The sequence below is a fragment of the Quercus suber genome, unplaced genomic scaffold, assembly GCF_002906115.3.
Source record: "Quercus suber isolate HL8 unplaced genomic scaffold, Cork oak 2.0 scaffold_22, whole genome shotgun sequence".
Taxonomy (NCBI): Eukaryota; Viridiplantae; Streptophyta; class Magnoliopsida; order Fagales; family Fagaceae; genus Quercus; species Quercus suber.
The window spans coordinates 1188613-1207146 of NW_027069487.1; the positions used below are offsets into that span (position 1 = coordinate 1188613).

Sequence of the window (18534 nt, forward strand, 5' to 3'; positions counted from 1 at the left end):
GTAGTTCTCGATAGTTTGAGCTTGTGTCGAGAATTCTTCATTAAGTCTCAATAGATGCTAGTGTCGAGCTAGTGTCGAGACTAGTGTCGAGCTTCACTAAATCAATTTTTTTTACATGTTTCTTGGTTCAATCTTCATGTCTATAATGATACTACCTATAATGTAAACTTTACATACTTCTTGATGCATTAAACACAACTTAAATCTACCCAATTACAAGTAAAGTGTATTTTGTTAAAGAATATGCCAATACATAGAAAATATGACCCTAATAGTCTGGTTCTTAGATTTTCTTCTTTGATAATACATCCAATGTTATCTTGTGATTTGCATCCTTTTGCTGCTCTATTTTACTGCTTTATATGCTTTAGATGTTTCTATTTAGGTCCATGCAATATTCAATTGGTTAATAACTTATTTTTGAAATTAATTGCTAGCTTCACTTAAAAGTGGTTAAGTTGTAAAATTGAAATTTTGGGTCTAAACCCATACCTAGGTTTTTAGTAAGTTTTCACAAGGCTTATGGGGTATCTCCTCAAGCATAAGGACTTACTAAGACAAGATCAATAGTTGAGAATAATTATCCCTTGAAAGCTAGGGTCCTTGGTTCACTTTCAATTAATTTTCACGTTTAAAATAATAACCATCCCTTCAAAGTTGAAACAAACTTCTTGTAGATATAATTTCAAAAGGTAATTTACAAATAAACGTGAACCAATTAAGGATCTACAGATAAATGTCGGGATGAAGTTTTCATTATTCCATTCTCCAAACAGAAGCTTTGTCACCGACAACTAATCATAAAAGACAAAAGAACGTAATCTCTTCGGCAAATCACCCATCTGCAACCTTATCTAAACTAGATAACAAACAAGTGGACTTATTTCTTTATATCCTAACTGATATTTTAATTCAATAGAAGGGTAGGCAAAGACTCTTCTATGCAAGCCTACAAAACTTCATACAACTTTGGGGCCTAAAGAAAACTTCATACAACTCCGATGGCCATACTTTTGTACCCAGAGATACTTGTAGCAATATTTCTATGCTTCCTTTTTCTTTGTCATTTGAGATGGAACAAAAGCCGAACCATTATAAATTGGCCTGTTGTCGGAATGCTCCCAGGCCTTCTTCAAAATGCATCCAATGTGCACGACTATGTTACCTGGATCCTAAAACAAAATGGGGGCACTTTCAAGTTTAAGGGTCCTTGGTTTACTAACATGACCTTCATGGTCACGAGTGATCCCATGAACATCCACCACATGTTCAGCAAAAACTTTTCTAACTACACAAAAGGGCAGAAGTTCCAGGAAATTTTTGATGTTCTGGGAGATGGGATTTTCAATTCTGATTCTGACTCGTGGACATATCAGAGGAAGCTACTTCACACAGTGTTAAAAGACAACAAGTTTAAGTTGTTCTTTGAGCAATTTGTCAGGGGAAAAGTGGAAAAGAGCCTCATTCCTTTTCTTGATCATGTCTCAAGTTTTGGAATTGAGGTGGATTTACAAGACATTTTTCAACGGTTCACATTCGATAGTGCTTGCTTAGTGGTTTTGGGTTTTGATCCAAGCTGTCTCTCCACTGAATTCCCAGATGTTTCCCATGCAAAAGCGTTTGATCAATTAGAGGAATGTTTGTTATACCGACACATTGTGCCAGAAAGCTGTTGGAAGCTACAAAGATGGCTTCAAATCGGAATTGAGAAGAAGTTAAGCAGTGCTTGGAAAATTTTTGATCAATTTATATACAAATGTATCTCATCCAGGAAAGAAGAACTAAGCCAAAGTAAAGCCCCAAAGACCGAGGAAGAGAAATTTGACTTGTTGACAGCTTTGGAGGAACAAGTAGAAGAAATTGGTGGTATTATAAAATCCGACAAGTTTCTAAGGGACACAGCACTTAATCTCATGGTAGCCGGGAGAGATACCATAAGTGCAGGCCTCACTTGGCTTTTCTGGATTGTTGCAACACACCCACATGTGGAAGCAAAAATTCTAGAAGAGATCAAGGAGCATTTGTTGGGCAACGGAAAGTCGAAGGATTTGAACATAGATGAAATAAGTAATCTAGTTTATCTCCATGGAGTGATATGCGAATCCTTGCGCCTTTATCCACCTGTACCTTTCGAGCATAAATGTTCAGTTCAATTTGATATTCTTCCTAGTGGTCACTCTATCAGGCCAAATACAACAATGCTATGCTCTTTATACTCAATGGGGAGGATGGAAAGCATATGGGGTCAAGATCATATGGACTTCAAGCCAGAGAGATGGATTTCAAAGCGTGGAAGAATATTGCATACACCATCTTTCAAGTTCATAGCATTTAATGCAGGACCAAGGACTTGTATAGGTAAGGATATAGCTTTCATTCAAATGAAAATAATTGCAAGCGCCATCATTTGGAATTACCATGTTCATGTGATTGAAGGTCATCCTGTTTCACCGAGTATTTCCATTCTTCTTCATATGAAACATGGTTTGAAGGTGAGGATCAGCAAGAGAAATGTTTGACGGAGAAATTTCAGTACGGGCTAAAGTTGTAGTGTTGACAAGTTGTTTTTCAATAAAAATCTTTATGTGGGTAAATCATCACTCGTACCCTTCAAATCATCTTCCACTGTATATAGTCCTTATTAGAAGTTGTGTTTGTATTAAACTCAATATTTACGCCATCCAAATCGTCACTTAATCAGTATATTTTTGGCATTACAGTTTGTTTGTTTGATGTTTTGAACTCAGGTTTAAAGTTTAGGACTTTGAGTTTTGACTAATGCCTTGGTGTCTGGCTTCACATGGAGGATTTTTTTTTTTTTTTTTTTTTTTTTTTTTTATTTTCACGGAGCGATATGCGAATCCTTGCGCCTTTTCCACCTTACCTTCAACACAAATGTTCAGTTCAATTGATATTTTTCCTAGTGGTCACTCTATCGGCCAAATACAACAATGTTATCTCTTATATTCAATGGGGAGGATGGAAAGCATATGGGGTCAAGATTCATGGACTTCAACCCAGAGAGATGGATTTCAAAGCTGGAGGAATATGCAATACCACTTTCAAGTTATAGCTTTAATAGGACCAAGGACTTGTTTAGGTAAGGATAGACCTTTCATTCAAATGAAAATATTGCAACGCCATCTTTGAATTAATGTTCATGTGATTGAAGGTCATCCTTTTCACCAGAGTTTCCTTTCTTCATGAAACAGGTTGAAGGTGAGATCACCAAGAGAAATGTTTGAGAGAGAATTTCAGTACTAGCTAAAGTTAGGCATAGTAAATGTTGTTCCAATAAAGCATATTTCGAATGAGCATAATGTAATTAAAAAAAAAAAAAAACACTTCAATAAGTATTGAAAGGACAATTTAGACCTCTTGGTTGAATATTCATTGGAATTAAATTAACTTAGTTCAATTAATCAATTACGAATATAATTGATTTTTCCCCTAATTACAGTAGATTTAACAATCACCAAATTAATAAAGCAATATAAACATTAAAGTAAAGAACACAACATTCTAGTGACAAAGGAGTCTAAATCTTCTATCACACACTCCCTCCTCCACTCTATACTTCACCAATAAAATTTTGACAAATATCCACCTCTTTTAGTTAAATTCTAATTATTAGCCTTTTCATATTTTAGCTTCCTAAAATAAATAAATAACCCAAACCAACCAACCACCACCAACACTACCACCGGTCCACCACCATCAATCTTCACCGGCGGCTCCCATGTTATCAACAGCCATCCACCACTACCAGTGGTGACTAAAAGCAAAAACAAACCCAACTCATCCCCACCAATCACCACTATCGGTCCACCACACCACCACCACCACCACCAACTGTTTTTGATGCCACTAAGAAGCCATCAATGCCGCACAGCCCGCACCACTGCCATTGATTTTGAAGAAGATGAATCAACCATCGCTACCCACGAAGTGGTGGCTAGTGCGGGTTTGTCAGGGTTTTTTATTGTTATATATTTTGGTTACTAACGGCGGTGGTGTATGACCACTGATGACATCAACAAGATCATTCTAATGGCACCAGCGAAGGTCATTAGTGGTGGCCGGTGGTGGTGGCTAGTTGGGATGGCTTGAATTTAAAAAAAAAAAAAAAAAAAATTATTTAAGGAAACTAATATAAGAGAAATGCTAAAATTGATGATTTAATTAAAGAGGTGGGCACGTGTACAAATTTCATTGCTAGACTATAAAGTGGAGTAAAAATTATGTGATAGAAAATTTGGACTTAGGACAAAGTGGAAAACCTATAAATGATCAATTTATAGGAAAAACCACTACGGCGTTTAACCACCAACCCTAAGGAAAATTTCATTATTAGAATCAAAGTTTTTACAACTAAAATAAACCCTTACTTATAGTTTCTACCTCTTGTAGTAACCTACACTCATGACCACACTCTTAGAAGTCAGAGGTGGCAAACAAAATGATTCTTGTTTAGAAAGTCTTGATTGATTTTGATCATGTTTGTCTTCGTAATTTTCTCTCTTCCTTTGAGACAAATTTGAGTTTACACAACATCTTGACAGATAAATAAACCCTACATGCATGAATATTTATATCATGAGAGTTATAATGTATAGTCATAAATGATTATGCCTGAAAGTATCTGCATACATATGTACATGGTCACATAGTGTCAAGATTACACATAATGAAAGAGAGAATTTTTCTATTCTATGTGAACACATGTTTGCTGAATTTTGGTGTAAATTTTGAGTAGATTTCATGTTTGATGTCGTGGAAGCCTGAAGAAAAACACACACGATGCTCTCTTGATGGAACAGAAACTAAACTGTTAGTTCTTGGGTATTAAACCTCTAATCCACGAGGGTTCCTTGAATCCACAAGGTGATAGGTCTAGAATCCACCAGAGAACACAATAGACACAAGTCTAAATTTTTATTAATAATAAACTATGAAAAACGTTTACAAACTTAGGGGCCTTTTTAAGGGCTCCATAAAACTTAACAGACAAGAAAATATAATCTAAAACAACTCCTAATTGATACCTAACCATAACAGGAATCAAATTTGACCTAAAAAACATTAAATGCACCTAAAAACAAGGAAATAAATCACCTAAACCTAAAACAACGTTTTCTACATAAAAAATACCAAAAATATTAAATTACAATAATTAAATAGTAAATTGTGTCCTACATTAGACCCCTCCACTTGAAACAAACTCGTCCTCGAGGTCATCTTTGAAATCTGAAATCTCCCATGCCAAGAGAACAAATACCTTGAATACTTCATCTTCTTTGTCTTCTTGCCAAACTTGAAAGTCATTAATTGGGCAACTTGAACTTCTTCTCCCTTGATGTTCATGTAATTGACAATATTCATCAAATAAGAGTCAATGATCAAATCAAATCTTTCCATCCCAATAAAATCAATAAACTTTGTTTCGGTGTCTCCCAATAAAATAATAGGAGTTTGAATGTTGCAATCATCTAACTTGATTTCATCAAGATCGTTGACAACTTCCTCTATAATTTCTTCTTTAATGGTCTCTACTATCTCAACCTCAAGATCTTTCTCTATAATGGGTACTTCATTAATCTCCTCCACAATCTTGATTTCAAGTTCTTCTTCTATAACAAGACCTTCATTAATTTCCTCAGAAATCTTTAAATTTTCTTCTTTGACTTCTCCATATTCTTCAAGAACAATATTTTCTTCAACATGTAATTCTTCCTTTAACGGTGGAATATTTGGTTCTTCAAAATAATTCAAGTATGAACTTCTTGGCCAATAATAATCTTGTATTGTGTACGACAAGATTTCTTCACAATCCAAAGGATAAATTTGATAGCAAGCATCTTTTTCATCCTTGGCCATGATCGAATTTTGTCTTTACCTTGCCAGATTCTATCAGATTGTACTCGTTCCCACCAATATAAAGCATACTTTCTAAGTTTATACAAAGCAAGTCCAACTTTTCTCTCATAACAAATATTCTCATAGTCAAATAAATCCTCTAGATCAAGTAACCAATCAAGAAAATCTTCTTTTAAAAAATAACTATTAAAACTTGCAATTCTCTTATAAGGTCTATATGAAATTTGCTTACCAATAGGATGCCCGTGAGTTATGTCTCCACTGCAGTTATCCCTACTATTTCCATTCTTCAACGGTGTCATCCTAGCATAGATATTTGTGAGTGCTTGTTGTTCGTCACATAATACTCGCTAAGTTATTCGTCGTTGTTGTGGTGGTGGTTACCGTCTCGCCAGTTAGCAATCAGACCAGGGTAAGTCAAGGCTCTGATACCAACTGATGTCGCGGAAGCCTGAAGAAAAGCACACACGATGCTCTTTTGATGGAACAGAAACTAAACTGTTAGTTATTGGGTAGTAAACCTCGAATCCACGAGGGTTCCTTGAATCCACAAGGTGATAGGTCTGGAATCCACCAGAGAACACAATAGACACAAGTCTGAATTTTTATTGATAATAAACTATGAAAAACGTTTACAGACTTAGGGGCCTTTTTAAGGGCTTCATAAAACTTGACAGACAAGAAAATATAATCTAAAATAACTCCTAATTGATACCTAACCATAACAGGAATCAAATTTGACCTAAAAAGCATTAAATGCACCTAAAAACAAGGAAATAAATCACCTAAACCTAAAACAACGTTTTCTACATAAAAAATACCAAAAATATTAAATTACAATAATTAAATAGTAAATAGTGTCCTACATCAATGTTCAATTTGAAGCATGGCCACCAAGGGTTTGTTCACCCACACCTGCTTTCCCATAAGTGCTTCTTTTAGTGTGTGCTTCTAGAATGTCTTTCTACTTAGTCCCCCATATTCATTCCATACGCAAAATAAGTCATTTCTTGTTTAATGTGGTTGGCATCCACGCATTGTTCATTCTCATATGCTTTCTCTTCATACTTATTGTGAGTAATGGCAGAGCTAGGAATTTCCATTGGGGGAAGGGAATTAATTCACATTCTTCCAGCCCCCAAGTTTCAATGTGCATGACTGCATGACTCCACCACTAAATCACTGATTGTGAGGTTCATTAAGTTATTCATGTTTAGGGATCGCATTTAGGCATCCTCATATTTAGATTTTGTGTCTCACATTCCCTCATGAACTAATTTATTTCTCCCTTGGTCAATTTGTGACCAAAAGGGGAAGTGAATTTAAGGGAAGCAGAATTAGCTGTTAAGGGGGACTAGGTTTTGAGAACTCTTATTTAGATAACCCTGGATATATATTGTACTTTATTGTTACATGTATGTTTTTGCTTCAAGGGGAGTTTTTTTTTTTTTTTTTTTTTTTTTTTTTTTAAGTGTTTGCCGTCATCTATGAACTCACTAGTTGTTGACATTCAGTATAATTTAAAATTAAAATTCATTACTTGATGCCTTATATCTTGTGACTAAAAGCTGTGCTTATACCTGATTATGTCTCTTATATTTAATGTGTTCACTTAAAGTTTCAGGAAAAGACAGATTACTTTCACTTCTAAGTTGTGATGGAGTCTCCAGTAAGACATAGTAATCTTAGTTTCTTGAGTAATTCTCAAGCCTTACTTTATTACTTGAGTTTGTAATATGGGATTTTGTTTTTAAATCTGTAATGGGATTTTGTCATGAAATTGCTAAATGGAGATTTTTAGGATTTATATTGGAAATATTCAAATTGACATTATTATCTAAACAAAGAAAGAGCCAAGTCTGAAACTGCTTGAGTAAGTGTCATATGAAAAAGCTTAAGTGAAGGTGAAGCTCACTCAACCGATAATATAAACCAGCTCAAGAGAATCACTTAATTAACCCAAAAATTTGCCTTTACCTCGCTCAAGCAAAATAGTAAAGCTGCTTTCCAATGAGGTTCATTGTTGCAAATCTTTAGAAAGGTTTCCCTTGTGTCAAATTCTGTTTTATTTGGATGTGGAGTTCGTGGAGAAAATCATAATTGTATTCTCTGTATTTTGATTATGTTGTTAAAACTAGTGGGGGAGGGAGATTTAATGATTCTTGTCATATCCAGTGAACTACAAGACTATTGGCTATTTTGATTGATTTGGTTTATGCGTATCTATGTTGTATATTTGTGAATATACATGCAAGTTATGATTTGTGTGAGTAATATTAAAAGTTGAAAAAGCAAAGAGAATTTTTAGGAATAAAAAACTATGATCTTTTTTTTGTTGGCTTTATAAGTGTTGGTCGGAAAAGCGAGAGCAAAAAATGACACATGACTAGAGTCTGCTAGAGCGAAGGTTTGAGCTCGCTAGAGCTGAACCTTCTTCAGCAAGGTTTGAGCTCACTTAAATGGTGGTCTCTCAAGCTGAAGAAAAAAAAAATCTTGTATGTGTCAGTCTTATGAGACTCGTGTCTCACTGATATGTAAGTCCCACTTGAATGAGACAACTGCAAAAACAATGTTTTCAACAAAATTTTACCCAAAAAAAGGGGAAACGGCAGGTAAAATCCAAGGTAACAATCTAGAGGGCTTACATAAACAAAATTGGTCTTTCTAGTGTGCTTTTCAATGGAAAACTCTTCATTGTGTATTGACATTGTTTCATATGCATTAAAGGGAATAATAATTACATTTTTGGGTGCTTTCTAAAGCACAAATAGTTTATGTGAGTGAGACACACACAAAGAGAAATTCAGTAGATTCCTTCAAGATGGCTACTTGTAGGATCGGGGTTTAGTTATATCTTGCAGTTGATTTTTCCTGGAACCCTATAGCAAACTCAATCGAGTGGGGGTCAATATCATCTTAAAAACTGAATTTATTCGTACCTCTAAGCCTACTTCAAGTTTTTGTTTTCCATTGAATTTCCCCTGAAATTCCCCAGCAATGTGTGGGTTGTTTTAATAGGTATGATTGATGAGTAAATCCAATAATTCAACAGTGTTCATCACCTAGTGGTCTAACCATCTTTTTTTCATTATGTTTCAAGGAATTTATGCAGCTCACAATTTATATTTATTTGGAGACAACTACTCTACTAGCACAGAAATTTCTTCATCAAACATTTCTCTTGCTCAGCCTCACCTTCAAACCATGTTTCATATGTAGTACAACAGAGATACTTGGTGAAATAGGATGACCTTCAACCACATGAATATGGTAATTCCAAATGATAGCGGTTGCAATCAATTTCATTTGCGTGAAACTTATATCCTTACCTAAACAAGTCCTTGCTCCTGCGTTAAATGCTATGAACTTGAAAGAGGGTACATGCACTATTCCTCCTTGCTCCGAAATCCATCTCTCTGGCTTGAACTCCAGGCAATCTTCGCCCCATATGCTCTCCATCCTCCCCATTGAGTATAAAGAGAATATCAATCTCATATTTGAACGGATATGGTGGCCACTGGGAAGAATGTCAGCTTGAACTGCACATTTATGATTGAAAGGTATGGGCGGAAAAAGGCGCAAGGACTCACATATGGCTCCGTGGAGATAAACTAGCTTACTTAGCTCATCTATGCCTAAAACCCTCCACACCTCGTCCAACAAATGGGCTTTGATCTCTTCTAGAATTTTAGCTTCCACGGATGGGTGTGTTGCAACAAGCCATAAAAACCAAGTGAGTCCTGCACTGATGGTGTCTCTCCCTGCCGCAATGAGATTAAATGCAGTGTCCCTTAGAAACTTGTTGGATGATGCAATACCATTCATTTCTCTTTCTTGTTGCTCTATGGCTGTCAACAAGTCAAATTCCGCTTCCTCCATCTTCAGGGCTCTCCCTCGGCTAAGTTTTTCTCGCTTGGATGAGATGCATCCGTATACAAATTGATCAAAAGTCTTCCAAGCACTACTAAGCTTCTTCTCTCTTCCGATTTGAACGCATCTCTGAAACTTCCAACAATTTGTTGGCAGAATGTGTCGATACAACAGACTTTCCTCCATTTGATCAAACGCTTTTGCGTGTGCAACTTCTGGGAATTCAATGGTGAGGCAATTTGAATCGAAACCCAAAACCATTAAGCAAACATTATCGAAGGTGAACCGTTGAAAAACGTCTTGTAAATCCACCTCAATTCCCAGACTTGAGACATGATCAAGAACAGGGANTTTATTTGGGTGTTTTTTTTTTTTTTTTTTTTTTTTTTTTTTGGATTTGGGCCTCCAAAGAAACTATCGACTTCATCCCTCATTCAGTTTCAACCCATTTGCCACTGGGATAACCCAAAACGTCATATACATTTTTCTCATGCCTTCTATTTGGCATGCGGAGCCGTTGGCAGAGCTTTTTATCATTGCAACCCTTTTCAAATTACAAATTAAATAAAAATTTGTTCATTTGCCCCCACTCAAATTTTTATTTTTTGAGAATCAAATGCCAAAAAAAAAAAAAAAAAAATCATTAGAATGGGAATCAATATACAACAGATTCAATGCTCTCTCAAAATTTAAAATTAGCACTGAAATTGTTGAACTAGTCAATTAAACTTTAAAAGTAAAATCCAACAATATCAAACCTGTTCTATTGTTGGAACGCTCCCTGGCCTTCTTCCAACGGATGTGCATGAGTACATAAACTGCCTTCTTAAACATTATGGGGGCACTTTCAATTGGTTCGCTGGCATGAACTTTGTGCTCATTGCGATACATGAACATCCGACACATTTGCAGCAAAAAAATTTCTAATGACCCAAGAGGGCAGAAATTCCCAGAGATTTTTGAACCTCTAGGAGATGGGATTTTCAGTTCTGATTTTGACTCATGGAGATATCAGAGGAAGCTGATTCAGTCAATGACAAAACACAGAGCGTTAGAGTTGTTCTTTGAGTTATCAGGAAAAGGTAGAAAAGAGCCTCATTCCAGTCCTTGATCATGTCATGAATATGGGAATTGAGGTGGATTTACAACATTTTTCATGCTAAAAAAAAAAAAAAAAAAAAAATTATTTAAGGAAACTAATATAAGAGAAATGCTAAAATTGATGATTTAATTAAAGAGGTGGGCACGTGTACAAATTTCATTGCTAGACTATAAAGTGGAGTAAAAATTATGTGATAGAAAATTTGGACTTAGGACAAAGTGGAAAACCTATAAATGATCAATTTATAGGAAAAACCACTACGGCGTTTAACCACCAACCCTAAGGAAAATTTCATTATTAGAATCAAAGTTTTTACAACTAAAATAAACCCTTACTTATAGTTTCTACCTCTTGTAGTAACCTACACTCATGACCACACTCTTAGAAGTCAGAGGTGGCAAACAAAATGATTCTTGTTTAGAAAGTCTTGATTGATTTTGATCATGTTTGTCTTCGTAATTTTCTCTCTTCCTTTGAGACAAATTTGAGTTTACACAACATCTTGACAGATAAATAAACCTTACATGCATGAATATTTATATCATGAGAGTTATAATGTATAGTCATAAATGATTATGCCTGAAAGTATCTGCATACATATGTACATGGTCACATAGTGTCAAGATTACACATAATGAAAGAGAGAATTTTTCTATTCTATGTGAACACATGTTTGCTGAATTTTGGTGTAAATTTTGAGTAGATTTCATGTTTGATGTCGTGGAAGCCTGAAGAAAAACACACACGATGCTCTCTTGATGGAACAGAAACTAAACTGTTAGTTCTTGGGTATTAAACCTCTAATCCACGAGGGTTCCTTGAATCCACAAGGTGATAGGTCTAGAATCCACCAGAGAACACAATAGACACAAGTCTAAATTTTTATTAATAATAAACTATGAAAAACGTTTACAAACTTAGGGGCCTTTTTAAGGGCTCCATAAAACTTAACAGACAAGAAAATATAATCTAAAACAACTCCTAATTGATACCTAACCATAACAGGAATCAAATTTGACCTAAAAAACATTAAATGCACCTAAAAACAAGGAAATAAATCACCTAAACCTAAAACAACGTTTTCTACATAAAAAATACCAAAAATATTAAATTACAATAATTAAATAGTAAATTGTGTCCTACATTAGACCCCTCCACTTGAAACAAACTCGTCCTCGAGGTCATCTTTGAAATCTGAAATCTCCCATGCCAAGAGAACAAATACCTTGAATACTTCATCTTCTTTGTCTTCTTGCCAAACTTGAAAGTCATTAATTGGGCAACTTGAACTTCTTCTCCCTTGATGTTCATGTAATTGACAATATTCATCAAATAAGAGTCAATGATCAAATCAAATCTTTCCATCCCAATAAAATCAATAAACTTTGTTTCGGTGTCTCCCAATAAAATAATAGGAGTTTGAATGTTGCAATCATCTAACTTGATTTCATCAAGATCGTTGACAACTTCCTCTATAATTTCTTCTTTAATGGTCTCTACTATCTCAACCTCAAGATCTTTCTCTATAATGGGTACTTCATTAATCTCCTCCACAATCTTGATTTCAAGTTCTTCTTCTATAACAAGACCTTCATTAATTTCCTCAGAAATCTTTAAATTTTCTTCTTTGACTTCTCCATATTCTTCAAGAACAATATTTTCTTCAACATGTAATTCTTCCTTTAACGGTGGAATATTTGGTTCTTCAAAATAATTCAAGTATGAACTTCTTGGCCAATAATAATCTTGTATTGTGTACGACAAGATTTCTTCACAATCCAAAGGATAAATTTGATAGCAAGCATCTTTTTCATCCTTGGCCATGATCGAATTTTGTCTTTACCTTGCCGGATTCTATCAGATTGTACTCGTTCCCACCAATATAAAGCATACTTTCTAAGTTTATACAAAGCAAGTCCAACTTTTCTCTCATAACAAATATTCTCATAGTCAAATAAATCCTCTAGATCAAGTAACCAATCAAGAAAATCTTCTTTTAAAAAATAACTATTAAAACTTGCAATTCTCTTATAAGGTCTATATGAAATTTGCTTACCAATAGGATGCCCGTGAGTTATGTCTCCACTGCAGTTATCCCTACTATTTCCATTCTTCAACGGTGTCATCCTAGCATAGATATTTGTGAGTGCTTGTTGTTCGTCACATAATACTCGCTAAGTTATTCGTCGTTGTTGTGGTGGTGGTTACCGTCTCGCCAGTTAGCAATCAGACCAGGGTAAGTCAAGGCTCTGATACCAACTGATGTCGCGGAAGCCTGAAGAAAAGCACACACGATGCTCTTTTGATGGAACAGAAACTAAACTGTTAGTTATTGGGTAGTAAACCTCGAATCCACGAGGGTTCCTTGAATCCACAAGGTGATAGGTCTGGAATCCACCAGAGAACACAATAGACACAAGTCTGAATTTTTATTGATAATAAACTATGAAAAACGTTTACAGACTTAGGGGCCTTTTTAAGGGCTTCATAAAACTTGACAGACAAGAAAATATAATCTAAAATAACTCCTAATTGATACCTAACCATAACAGGAATCAAATTTGACCTAAAAAGCATTAAATGCACCTAAAAACAAGGAAATAAATCACCTAAACCTAAAACAACGTTTTCTACATAAAAAATACCAAAAATATTAAATTACAATAATTAAATAGTAAATAGTGTCCTACATCAATGTTCAATTTGAAGCATGGCCACCAAGGGTTTGTTCACCCACACCTGCTTTCCCATAAGTGCTTCTTTTAGTGTGTGCTTCTAGAATGTCTTTCTACTTAGTCCCCCATATTCATTCCATACGCAAAATAAGTCATTTCTTGTTTAATGTGGTTGGCATCCACGCATTGTTCATTCTCATATGCTTTCTCTTCATACTTATTGTGAGTAATGGCAGAGCTAGGAATTTCCATTGGGGGAAGGGAATTAATTCACATTCTTCCAGCCCCCAAGTTTCAATGTGCATGACTGCATGACTCCACCACTAAATCACTGATTGTGAGGTTCATTAAGTTATTCATGTTTAGGGATCGCATTTAGGCATCCTCATATTTAGATTTTGTGTCTCACATTCCCTCATGAACTAATTTATTTCTCCCTTGGTCAATTTGTGACCAAAAGGGGAAGTGAATTTAAGGGAAGCAGAATTAGCTGTTAAGGGGGACTAGGTTTTGAGAACTCTTATTTAGATAACCCTGGATATATATTGTACTTTATTGTTACATGTATGTTTTTGCTTCAAGGGGAGTTTTTTTTTTTTTTTTTTTTTTTTTTTTTTTCCTTCAACCACATGAATATGGTAATTCCAAATGATAGCGGTTGCAATCAATTTCATTTGCGTGAAACTTATATCCTTACCTAAACAAGTCCTTGCTCCTGCGTTAAATGCTATGAACTTGAAAGAGGGTACATGCACTATTCCTCCTTGCTCCGAAATCCATCTCTCTGGCTTGAACTCCAGGCAATCTTCGCCCCATATGCTCTCCATCCTCCCATTGAGTATAAAGAGAATATCAATCTCATATTTGAACGGATATGGTGGCCACTGGGAAGAATGTCAGCTTGAACTGCACATTTATGATTGAAAGGTATGGGCGGAAAAAGGCGCAAGGACTCACATATGGCTCCGTGGAGATAAACTAGCTTACTTAGCTCATCTATGCCTAAAACCCTCCACACCTCGTCCAACAAATGGGCTTTGATCTCTTCTAGAATTTTAGCTTCCACGGATGGGTGTGTTGCAACAAGCCATAAAAACCAAGTGAGTCCTGCACTGATGGTGTCTCTCCCTGCCGCAATGAGATTAAATGCAGTGTCCCTTAGAAACTTGTTGGATGATGCAATACCATTCATTTCTCTTTCTTGTTGCTCTATGGCTGTCAACAAGTCAAATTCCGCTTCCTCCATCTTCAGGGCTCTCCCTCGGCTAAGTTTTTCTCGCTTGGATGAGATGNAAGTGTTTGCCGTCATCTATGAACTCACTAGTTGTTGACATTCAGTATAATTTAAAATTAAAATTCATTACTTGATGCCTTATATCTTGTGACTAAAAGCTGTGCTTATACCTGATTATGTCTCTTATATTTAATGTGTTCACTTAAAGTTTCAGGAAAAGACAGATTACTTTCACTTCTAAGTTGTGATGGAGTCTCCAGTAAGACATAGTAATCTTAGTTTCTTGAGTAATTCTCAAGCCTTACTTTATTACTTGAGTTTGTAATATGGGATTTTGTTTTTAAATCTGTAATGGGATTTTGTCATGAAATTGCTAAATGGAGATTTTTAGGATTTATATTGGAAATATTCAAATTGACATTATTATCTAAACAAAGAAAGAGCCAAGTCTGAAACTGCTTGAGTAAGTGTCATATGAAAAAGCTTAAGTGAAGGTGAAGCTCACTCAACCGATAATATAAACCAGCTCAAGAGAATCACTTAATTAACCCAAAAATTTGCCTTTACCTCGCTCAAGCAAAATAGTAAAGCTGCTTTCCAATGAGGTTCATTGTTGCAAATCTTTAGAAAGGTTTCCCTTGTGTCAAATTCTGTTTTATTTGGATGTGGAGTTCGTGGAGAAAATCATAATTGTATTCTCTGTATTTTGATTATGTTGTTAAAACTAGTGGGGGAGGGAGATTTAATGATTCTTGTCATATCCAGTGAACTACAAGACTATTGGCTATTTTGATTGATTTGGTTTATGCGTATCTATGTTGTATATTTGTGAATATACATGCAAGTTATGATTTGTGTGAGTAATATTAAAAGTTGAAAAAGCAAAGAGAATTTTTAGGAATAAAAAACTATGATCTTTTTTTTGTTGGCTTTATAAGTGTTGGTCGGAAAAGCGAGAGCAAAAAATGACACATGACTAGAGTCTGCTAGAGCGAAGGTTTGAGCTCGCTAGAGCTGAACCTTCTTCAGCAAGGTTTGAGCTCACTTAAATGGTGGTCTCTCAAGCTGAAGAAAAAAAAAATCTTGTATGTGTCAGTCTTATGAGACTCGTGTCTCACTGATATGTAAGTCCCACTTGAATGAGACAACTGCAAAAACAATGTTTTCAACAAAATTTTACCCAAAAAAAGGGGAAACGGCAGGTAAAATCCAAGGTAACAATCTAGAGGGCTTACATAAACAAAATTGGTCTTTCTAGTGTGCTTTTCAATGGAAAACTCTTCATTGTGTATTGACATTGTTTCATATGCATTAAAGGGAATAATAATTACATTTTTGGGTGCTTTCTAAAGCACAAATAGTTTATGTGAGTGAGACACACACAAAGAGAAATTCAGTAGATTCCTTCAAGATGGCTACTTGTAGGATCGGGGTTTAGTTATATCTTGCAGTTGATTTTTCCTGGAACCCTATAGCAAACTCAATCGAGTGGGGGTCAATATCATCTTAAAAACTGAATTTATTCGTACCTCTAAGCCTACTTCAAGTTTTTGTTTTCCATTGAATTTCCCCTGAAATTCCCCAGCAATGTGTGGGTTGTTTTAATAGGTATGATTGATGAGTAAATCCAATAATTCAACAGTGTTCATCACCTAGTGGTCTAACCATCTTTTTTTCATTATGTTTCAAGGAATTTATGCAGCTCACAATTTATATTTATTTGGAGACAACTACTCTACTAGCACAGAAATTTCTTCATCAAACATTTCTCTTGCTCAGCCTCACCTTCAAACCATGTTTCATATGTAGTACAACAGAGATACTTGGTGAAATAGGATGACCTTCAACCACATGAATATGGTAATTCCAAATGATAGCGGTTGCAATCAATTTCATTTGCGTGAAACTTATATCCTTACCTAAACAAGTCCTTGCTCCTGCGTTAAATGCTATGAACTTGAAAGAGGGTACATGCACTATTCCTCCTTGCTCCGAAATCCATCTCCTGCTAAGTTTTTCTCGCTTGGATGAGATGCATCCGTATACAAATTGATCAAAAGTCTTCCAAGCACTACTAAGCTTCTTCTCTCTTCCGATTTGAACGCATCTCTGAAACTTCCAACAATTTGTTGGCAGAATGTGTCGATACAACAGACTTTCCTCCATTTGATCAAACGCTTTTGCGTGTGCAACTTCTGGGAATTCAATGGTGAGGCAATTTGAATCGAAACCCAAAACCATTAAGCAAACATTATCGAAGGTGAACCGTTGAAAAACGTCTTGTAAATCCACCTCAATTCCCAGACTTGAGACATGATCAAGAACAGGGATGAGGCCCTTTTCCACCTTTCCCTTGACAACTTTCTCTAAGAACAACATAAACTTGCTGTGCTTTATCAATGACTGAATCAACTTCCTCTGATATCTCCACGTTTCAGAATCAGTACTAAAAATACCATCCCCCATAGGCTCAAAAATCTCTCGGAAAGCCGGCCCTTTGTCATAGTTAGAAAAGTTTTTGCTCAAAATGTGTTGAATGTTCATGGGGTCACTGGTGAGTATAGCGTCCATGCGAGCTAACCAAGGGCCCTTAAACTCGAAAGTGCCCCCATAATGTTTTAGAAGGCTCGTTGCGTAGTCATGCACATGGGGCACGTTGAAAAAAAGGTCTGGGAGCATTCCCAAGATAGGCCAGTTTGTGATGAGTGAGCTTTTGTTCCATCTCCAATGGCAAAGAAAAAGGAAGCATAGAAATGATAATATTGCCACAACCATCTCAGGGTACAATAGTGTGACCATTGCGGTTGTATGATGCCTTTTGCTTTTGCAAGGTATCTCCAAGAATAAGTTGGATGGGTTTTATAGATGTTCCTACATCCAATCTCACAAATAATTTCACAATATGTTGAATTGTAAGAATGTGATTAATGGTAAGTATTTTCTATCAAGTACTGATTATATGAACCAACTACTTTTCCTCAACTATTCACAATCATACAAATTAACATGTTACACAATTGGGTGTGACAATGGATCCCATACTTCTGTAATAAATGTAAAACCTCAGCCATTTGGGATTTTAATAATGGAAGGGGAGCATTTTTGTAAAATCCTCTCTCAGTTTTTATAACTTGTGGTCTAATTTTTGAGAATTTTATAGATACTTCTTTTACACTTTCACCTAAGTTTCAGTTTAGTCTTATGAATTTTTTTAATTTGAATGATAGAGTTAGTGGATTTTTAATTGTTTTTTTCTATAAGATTTAAAACTTATGGTATCGGCGCCATGATAATTGTATTTTATCATCAAGTCAAAATACTAATAGGTTTCTTTGTTGTTTAGACTTGACTTTAAATCCAAACCCTTTGTATATTTTGATAATTTGATAGTTGGAAGTAAGGGAATTAAACCAATTAAGTTACAAAGTTCTTAACATTCTAACTCTTTTATTAGACGACAGGTACTTTATTCAAGAAGCTTTGTTTTTAAACAAAAAAAACAAAACAAAACAAGAAAGAAAGAAGTTGGAAACGTGGATTGCATTTCCGGAGAAGCTGGTGCTGGTAGAACTTGTGTCAGGAAGGTAACGTGAATTGAATACTGTGGATGGCTAACTTCTTGTATTTTTAGTGCACCACCAGAAAATAAGAAAAAAAACCCAAAAGGAAGAAAAAAAATCTCAAATATCCTCTTATAACGGAGCAGAAATAAGAAGATTGCAAGAGCATTCAGATCAGTCCGTGTATAATAGAAAAATGTGTGGAATTTACATAAT

The 18534-nt window shown here is 35.4% G+C and overlaps 3 protein-coding genes across 3 annotated transcripts; 1 reads left to right on the top strand and 2 right to left on the bottom strand.

The window, feature by feature from the left end:
• The first annotated feature begins 933 nt into the window (after nucleotides 1–933).
• Nucleotides 934–2707, top strand: LOC112021050 (alkane hydroxylase MAH1). Its single transcript, XM_065765026.1, has one exon. The coding sequence runs from the start codon at nucleotides 1002–1004 to the stop codon at nucleotides 2517–2519; it is 1518 nt and encodes a 505-aa protein (XP_065621098.1). The 5' UTR covers nucleotides 934–1001; the 3' UTR covers nucleotides 2520–2707.
• Nucleotides 2708–9045: 6338 nt separating this feature from the next.
• On the bottom strand, nucleotides 9046–12360 carry LOC136063963 (alkane hydroxylase MAH1-like). Its single transcript, XM_065765031.1, has 2 exons — nucleotides 12064–12360; nucleotides 9046–10094 (listed from the first exon to the last, which is right to left on the bottom strand). Exons 1-2 carry the CDS (start codon nucleotides 12212–12214, stop codon nucleotides 9046–9048), a joined length of 1200 nt encoding a protein of 399 aa, XP_065621103.1. The 5' UTR covers nucleotides 12215–12360.
• A 1688-nt stretch (nucleotides 12361–14048) lies between these two features.
• On the bottom strand, nucleotides 14049–17557 carry LOC112021020 (alkane hydroxylase MAH1). The gene is given in 3 exon segments (XM_065764883.1): nucleotides 14049–14359; nucleotides 14362–14819; nucleotides 16797–17557. Coding segments are annotated over 3 exon segments (1530 nt in total).
• Nucleotides 17558–18534: the final 977 nt, after the last annotated feature.

Bases quoted from the DNA above. Each gene is read 5' to 3' on its own strand.
- LOC112021050 (XM_065765026.1), top strand. From the start codon at position 1,002: ATGGCCATACTTTTGTACCCAGAGATACTTGTAGCAATATTTCTATGC.
- LOC136063963 (XM_065765031.1), bottom strand. From the start codon at position 12,214: ATGGAAAGATTTGATTTGATCATTGACTCTTATTTGATGAATATTGTC.